Source organism: Tamandua tetradactyla, chromosome 19 (assembly GCF_023851605.1).
Source record: "Tamandua tetradactyla isolate mTamTet1 chromosome 19, mTamTet1.pri, whole genome shotgun sequence".
Lineage (NCBI taxonomy): Eukaryota > Metazoa > Chordata > Mammalia > Pilosa > Myrmecophagidae > Tamandua > Tamandua tetradactyla.
Genome location: NC_135345.1, coordinates 56,352,180 through 56,360,588, shown reverse-complemented (window position 1 = coordinate 56,360,588; position 8,409 = coordinate 56,352,180). Strand labels below are relative to the sequence as shown.

General features: G+C 33.0%; 1 protein-coding gene across 5 annotated transcripts in view; it reads right to left on the bottom strand.

The window, feature by feature from the left end:
- Window positions 1–641: 641 nt before the first annotated feature.
- EXOC1 (exocyst complex component 1) overlaps window positions 642–8,409 on the bottom strand; it is a 70,092-nt gene continuing 62,324 nt past the window's right edge. For all 5 annotated transcript variants that reach the window (XM_077136920.1, XM_077136919.1, XM_077136921.1 and 2 more), the window contains 4 exons: window positions 7,402–7,585; window positions 5,572–5,771; window positions 2,857–3,051; window positions 642–1,301 (listed from right to left, as the gene is read on the bottom strand). In XM_077136920.1, coding sequence (XP_076993035.1) covers window positions 1,149–1,301; window positions 2,857–3,051; window positions 5,572–5,771; window positions 7,402–7,585 — 732 coding nt within the window. In that variant the 3' untranslated portion in view covers window positions 642–1,148. The remainder of the gene's footprint in view (window positions 1,302–2,856; window positions 3,052–5,571; window positions 5,772–7,401; window positions 7,586–8,409) is intronic.

Sequence of the window (8,409 nt, the reverse complement as noted above, 5' to 3'; positions counted from 1 at the left end):
TATGGACTGTTCCTTCATTTATTTAGGCCTTCCTTAATATCTTTCAATAGTTGTCTCACTTTCTCCATACAGGTTTTGCACATCTTTCATAAGATTTATTCCTAAATACTAAATATGCTTGATGCTATTATAAATGGCATCTTATTATTACATTTTAAATTGTTGTCTTGTGTATGCACATGCAATTAATTTTTACACACTGACTTTGTAAGAACTTGCTTTTATACAGAAAACAGTACACAATAGACTTAAGAATATTGTCATCTACAAAATAATATATACTGTGAGATTTCATTGATAGAGAATTCTAGAACAAGCTAAACTAATCTATGGTGACAGAAATCAGATGAGTGATTGCCTGGAGCAGACCAAACGTAGGGAAATGATTGGGGAGGGGTTCAAGGGAACTTTTAATATGATGGAAATGTTTTTTTTTATTTTAATAGTGGTTACCTGGTGTATACATTTGTAAAAATGCACCAGAACTGCCTGCCAGCTAGAAAGGTGCTGTTACCTGATGGTGGCATGTGTACACTCAAAATGGGTACACTGGTTGTATATAAATTAGGTACATTGGTTGTATATAAATTCGTCCTCAATAAAATTGTTTTTTAAAAAAGAATATTATCAAATGCCAACTTTTTTGAAAATTCTTTTATTTCAGATTAGCCTACTCATTGCTACACAGAGTCACATAATCCTCAAAATTCAAGTTTACAACTGATCATTCCAAGTTTCCTTAGCCATACATATTAGTACGACAAAGGGGGAAATCAATTTTGTACAATATTTTATAGTTACATGAATTATAAGAATTAAGGAATTAGTGAAAACTGAACAACTTCCAGTTTATTACACATAGAATAATAACTCAAACACAAGAAGCTAGGCAATAAAGGAAGATTTCCAGTATGGAAAAATGCTAAAGGCATTTTGTTACTTTGTTAGTACACAATCTAAATAATAAAACTGCTACACAGGTTTGTACTTTGCACTTAAAATATTTGTAGGATGTTACTGCCCATTTTTCTGATATTTAATAAATAAAATGTTAATCTGGGTTCTCAAAGCAGTAGGCTGAAAGTTTTGAATGGTGTCTGGTGTACTTGCAGTGCTTTATTAGTTTATCTTTTTCTCTTTCATAAGGTTTAGTGGGACTGTGCAATGCTGGAAAAATAATCTAGAATGTCCTGAATAGTGAATTCCATTGTAACACCAGATCCAGGATAACAGCGAGCTATTAAACCTTCAAAGTGCTTGTACTGGCGTATAAATTCATCTTGCATGGAGTGCCATACCACCTATTAGAAAAAAGAAAAAAAGTCAGTGAACTATGAATGGAAATAATACATAATCAAGAATATAAATAATGTCAAGACATTCTAACACTGTAGTGGTATTCTGAGCAGGAATCCTAGCCCTTTCCATTTATAATATTTGTGAACTTGAGTATGTTACATCACTGCTCTGTGCCTCAAGCTTTTCATCTGTAAAACAGCATAATAATAATAATAATACCTCCTTCACAAAGTTCCTGTAAACATTAAATTAGTGAATATATGTCAAAACACAGAACAGTGTTTGACAAGTAGGTACTCATTAAGTTTTAGCTATTATTACTTCTACTCCAATATCCAATACAGATGTGGTTATTTTCCCATTAGGTACAGAATTAAAATTAGTGATGAAACGAAGCAACAATTAATGCTTAAATTTCATTTCAGATAAGAGTTTAATACTTTCTTTATCTAAAACTGACTATGCAAAACCCTGCTTGATGCTGTGGAGGACACCAAGATGAGCTTGACTGGGTAGTTTATAATCTAGCAGTAGAAAACTAGCAAGACAGAATTTGATAGACACAATGGCATAATAAACATAGATTATATTTACTGAAGCTTACTCTGTATCAACACAGTGCAAAGTGCTTAATGCATATATTATTTTATTTAATTCTCACAACCTGATGAGGATGGGAACAATGACCATCATCCCTATTGGAGAGCTGAGGAAACTAATTCTTTCAGGTTTTTTACTCACTACATCTCATAAACCCTACTTATAATATCCTAAGCAATACTGCATTTTTTGCTTTTCATCTATTAGCCCATGCTATTTCTTCCACACAGACTGTGAATCTCCCCAACTCTACCTGTCAAAATACTACATGACTTTCAGAGATTAACACAAATGCAATATCTCCCCATGAGGCCTACCATGATATCAAAATAAGAATTATTTTCATTCATCTCTGGGTCTCTCAGTATGATTTATAAAGAATAATGACTCAACTATGGGTGTAAATCTGGCTTCACTACTCGTTAGCTATGGGAGCTTGGTCATATTACTTCACCTCTCTGAGCTTTGGTTCCCTTGTCTATAAAATGGCAATGACAATACTAGCACTGCCTGCTATATGAGAGAGGTATTATTTCTACTTTTCAAGTAAGAAAATTGAGGCTCAAAAAGGTTAAGTAACTTGCCAAAAGTCATGCAGCTTAATATGGAGCCAGATTATGAACTCAGTTCTGACACCAACCCCCATCATCAGAACCACTCCATTGTACTATACTATATACCATTTACCTCCGTTAAAAATCAAAACAAACAAAAAAGCAAAGAAAAACCTCACCACAATAAAATATGTATACAAAGAAGAAGTCATATCAACTTACATAAACATTATTCTTTTCTTTCTCCCAATTCATGATATTCATGATACTGGTCTGTAATTAATGGAAGTTTTTCCCTGCACTAAAATTAGAAACTCTATAGCATTTCTAGAGGAATAATTTAGAGGAAAGTAATATCTATAAGGATGTTTCAAGTTAAGATGGTTAAAGGAACTAAACATACCTGCAGTAAGTTCTCCTCTTCACATAGATGTTTATCAACCTTCTTATAGAGGTTATCTAGACCTTTTTTCACTTCCTTTCCAGGATACTCTTTAATAACTTTACGAAGTTCTTGCTTGTTAAACGCAAGTTGGTAACTTACTTCCTCTTCTCTTATACCTTGTGCTACACGAGCTTCAACACCTTCAAAGAAATGCTTCAAGGAAATGAGAAGAAATAATGACTAAGAACTTTTATTATCACAAATTTAAAAAAATTATCTGGTTATAAAATAGTAGATATTCAATGTGTAAAAACCAGACAGTGCTTGAAATAATAAAGAAAAAAGTAACAATTGCTTATTATCACGAGCGCGAACCTGTTAATGTTCTGGATTTCTTTTTATTCTTTTGATGTATCACTACATTGATGAAATTATAATTTTGGATCCTGCATCTTCCACTTAATAGTACCTGGTTTTCCTAAGTATAAATTTTGATAGCTATATAATATTCTATCCAATGACTAAAACCACAATTTATTTATTCATTCCTTCATATTGGATATTTGATATTTTCACACTTTTATCTACTGCCAATATAGTTGTCATAATTATCTTTGTATACAACTATTTACCTCCATTGCTGATTATTTTCCAGTATTAATTTTTATGACTGTATTACTCAGTTGAGGACTGAAGATTATTCACATACACAAGTTACTTCCTTGGAAATTTCAATCAATTTATATTTCTAACAACAGGATAAGAGAATACTACCTCACCATATCATTATCAGCATTATCACAATTTTAAAACAATCTTTGTCATTTTGATATGTGAAAAAGGTTTATTTATCTCAGTTTTTTTTTTCTATAAACCAGGCTATACTTCTTGTTACATTGGTCAGAGCTGCCATACAATATTAAATAGTAAAGGACCTAGCAATGTTATCTTTAAATCTGATTTTAAAGGGAATGCCTCTAATGTTGCAGTTAAACATCATGCAGGCATTAGGTTTAAGACAGACCTTTAACTAAACTAAAGAGACTAAAGGAATCTCTGTCTAATCTTAAGTTTTTATAAGGAATTTATTCTGTATTTGACTAAATGTCTTTGAAATATTTCTTTGAAATATTGATATCAGATTACATATATTTTTTATTTTTTTTTAACAGTCTAGGAATTGAACCTGGGTCTCCCACATGGAAGGTGAGCATTCTACCATTGAACCACCCATGCACACCAGATATATATTCTTTATTTGACTCTAATTCAGGTTTAAAAACTTACAAAAGATGATAACCACATTGTAGACAAATGGTTTCTTTTTGCTTCCATTATATTATATACTTCTCTAAAACCACCATTTCTTGGTGTGGGGAATGCCTCAAATCAGGAAAAGAAAAAGGCAACTATAAGAGCTGCTTCCAGGTAACCTCTCTGGTTGCTCAGATGTGGCCTCTTTCTCTCTATGCCCAACTCTGCAAGAAGAATTATTACCCTCTTCTCTATGTGGGACAGGACATTCAGGGGTGAAAGTCTCCCTGACAATGGGGGATATAACTCTCAGGGTTGAGCCTGGTCCTGGCACTGAGGGATTGATAATGTCTTCTGGACTAAAAAGGGGAAAAGAAATATAATAAAATATGGTATCACTGGCTAAGAGAGTTCAAATATAATCGAGAGGCTATTCTGGAGGCTACCCTTATGCAAGCTTCCGCTAGATATTGCTAATTGCCATGATTTGCACAGCCCAACAAACATCATCCCTGTTAACCCTAAAGAACACCTAGGATCTAACTGAGACACTACAATTTTTAATGTACTAAGATTACTTTCCTGAAACCTATAACTTCCAGAGGGTTCCTAGGCCAGATAAGTCCTGAAACCCAGAGGGGCCAGCCTCTCCAAGAATATCAACTAATTCCATCCCCCTATCCAATATTGTTGATACCCCTATTCAACATGAAAAAGTTAGAATGGGCATTACATAAAGACTCCTACAGACTGGGAGTAGGATCAAAGGAGAAGGAAGAGTTATAACAGAAAAGAGAGGACTTGACAAACAAGTATAACTGCTGAATCACTATAATATTTCTTTTAGCTTCTAATGTCTTGGAGCAGCTAGAAGGTAAACCTGAAAATGTGTAATGGTAACCCATACCAAACATTGAAATCTATTCTGTAATTACCTGTTAGAATGTACTTTGAAAATTACTGCCTTTTTTTTTTGTATAGATGTTGTATTTCATAATAAAAAACGTTTAAAAAAAAAAGAAAAAGAAGAGGCAACCAACAGAACAATTTTTGGTTTTTATCTTCAGTTTTTAAAATTGTTACCTAAGTGATAAAGATTGGCCTTTATGAGGTAAGAAATGGGAAAGTATATGGTACCATGGAAAAGTCTAATCTAGGTTCAAACCCCAGCTTTGCTACTAACAGCTATTATAACTTCAAGCAAGTTTATTTTTTACAATGTCTTCATTTGTAGAATGGGGATAATACTATCTTATCTCACATCATTGTTTATAAGAATTATAAAAAATTAATTAATTCTAAAAGTATATAAATCATCTAGCAGTGTCTGATACACTGGCAGTTTCGAAAACTGGGTTCCCTTTCCTTTCCTCCTGCACCAATACTAAGCAAATTTAAGATACACGCCTGTAGGGTTATTCATATGTAAACAGGTGAATTTTAAAACAGGAAAAAAATACTGAATGAAGATATACTTACATTTAGTTTTTCAAGAGGTTGTCCTAAAGAGTAAATGACGTAAGACTGAAGGTGATCTGTATATTTTTGTTTGGCTTCTTTTTTTTCAGCTTCTAGACATGAGATTTTCAAACGAGAAAGAGTTGCAAAAATATGGTGAAAGTTTTCCATCATAACCACATCCCTGGGGGTCTTCTGGCTTTCATTTGCTACTTTCTCCACTAAAATCAAAACAAAAATATAAAACCTCTGATATGAGTATCATTTAGGTATAAGATATTTACATGGTTGATTCTTTTCATTTGTAAGTTTAAATTACTCATATTTCTGAACACTATATAAAATATATTTTATTGGTTCTTTACATCCACCTAAGCTCAATAAAAAAATCATTCTCAAACAGACTCGTGTATATATGGAAATCCAGCATAGGATATAGGTGGCATTTCAAATCAGAGGGGAAATAATGAATTATTCAAAATGTGCTAGGATAGGAGTGCAAGGGTAGTTCAGTGGTAGAATTCTTACCTTCTATATGGGAGACCCAGGTTCGATTTCTAGTCCATGCACTGCCTACCCCCTACTAATACCTACTAATATCCAGCATTGGTTCAGGTGTGGTACAAACTTTCACCATCTACTCAAGGCAAGGAATTAGCATAACCTTTCTGCATGGCAATTTGGCAAAGCCTTGAGAAAATATAAACCCTTTGACCCAGTAATCCCATTAGCAATTTACTTGAGGAAATTATTGGGAAAATATGCAGATAAATGCAAAACACTGGGAAAAAACTAGATGCCTATGAACAGATTTGGTAAATAATGATACTATGGAATACTATGCAATCACGAAAAATGCTTAAGGCTATCTATGTTTATTGACAAGGAAAGACACTAAATTTACAAAGTCCAATAGGTTCCAAAACAATACGGAAGGTATGATAAAAATTTTTATATTAAAGAATACACATACAAATACTTTATAGTCACATGGAAAAAAATATATATATACACACACACACATATATGAGAGAAGAAAAGAGACACATTTTGAAAAGTCTGGAAAGATAAAAATTAAATGTTATTCTGCACAGTGAGATTACAGGTAATCTTTTTCTTCTTGATTTTTAAAATATATTTTCTGATTTTGGGGTGTGTGTAATGATGATACATTACAATCAGATAAAGCAAAGTTGCTTTGAAACTGTAAAAGAAAAATCAACTATATAGACATTTGATCCTGAAATTATCTCTTCTGTAGATTTGCTCCATTAAAAATATGTGTGGTGAGATGATTCCACTTCCTGTCAATTTTTTAGCTTTTAAAATTCCTGAATTTATGCAATCAGATAACTTATTTAAAATTAAATGACATATTTGAACTGTTTATGTAACTTAATGTGGGGCTCTGACACAGGAAGAGAGTGAATTATAGCATTTTAGCACTAAAAAAGACTCAAGAAATCATCTAATTTACTTCCTCATGTAACAGTTATGAAACCTGAGGCCTAAAGAAGTAACACCACTGGCCATTATCTCTAGAAAACCCTTGATAAAATGCAAATACAATGTGAGAGGTCAATTTCTGTGTTTATAAAAATGACTTTCAATTTTATACAATTGTAAACCTCTAGTGGTCTGAAAATATATATGGTTCCTAATAACTAAGAATTGGTTGTATGCACTGCTTGTTTTCCAAATTTAAGAAATCTTAAACTATAGGAAACCTAAAAAGAGAAAAATCATAGAATATTGAAAATAATAGAACATGTTTGTCCCCTAACTTCTAAATGACCAGAAATAACAAAACAACGAATCAAAAATTTTTCTTAGATCACAACAAAAGCTTACCATTAACAAACACGCCTCTGATAAGTTTAGTATATGCTTTATCTAGATCTCCACGGCGCTCAGCATTTTTAAAGATTGATTCTGCGAGTCCAGCAAATTCTTCAAATTCAGCAACAAACGGAAGAATTCCTACCTTACTCTTCTTTGAGATCTTGACTTCTTCCATTTGCCGTATTTGGTTACTCTAAAGTTAAGAAGAAAACGAGAGAGAGAGAGAGATAGCCAAGCAACTTGGAACCTGTAATTAATTATAATCAAATGTATACATCATAAAGGCAGGACACAATTCAGAACCTAGAACATTTTGGATATTTATTAACAGTAAACCATACTTAATCTCTAAATAAAGACAACAGCAAAACATACTTTTGCCTAACAATTCAACTGTCCTGCATACAACTGGAAATGCACTATCCCTTTTCCCAGAAAAGGATATAAGTCCGTGGGTAATACTTAAACTTGATATCCTATAACTTAAATACTAGGAATAAGAAAATGCAACTTATGGTTTTATGGTAAGGGATAAGATAGGGAAGAAAACAAAATTTGCTTTATGTATATATACAAACATATTCAAACAAAATAAGAATGAAATACTTACAGCTATTATAGTTCTCTTTTCTGCAATTGGTCACGTGGTTAGTTTGTAGTTTGTATTTATAACTACCTTCTTCTACTACTCATTCCATATTCCCTTTAAATCAACAAGCACCTCAGCTGGCCATGGTTCTCTGCCTGTGAGAGTGACCCAAACCTTCATTCCTGAATGTTCTGAGCCATTAGTTGTCCTGCCTGGATTGAATTATTATAGTTTTCCACAGGCCATGGTAGTACTAAGAGACACCCTAAGGGATCGTCTTTATTCCAGGCAAATTCTTCTTTATCTGCATTGTGTAGTAGCAGTCTTATTTTCCCTTGATAGTCCAGATCTACCACCCCAGCCAGTATAGCAATTTCCGTTTTTGCCTGTTGATTCAGAGGCATGAAGAGTCCAAAGAGGCTGGGTGG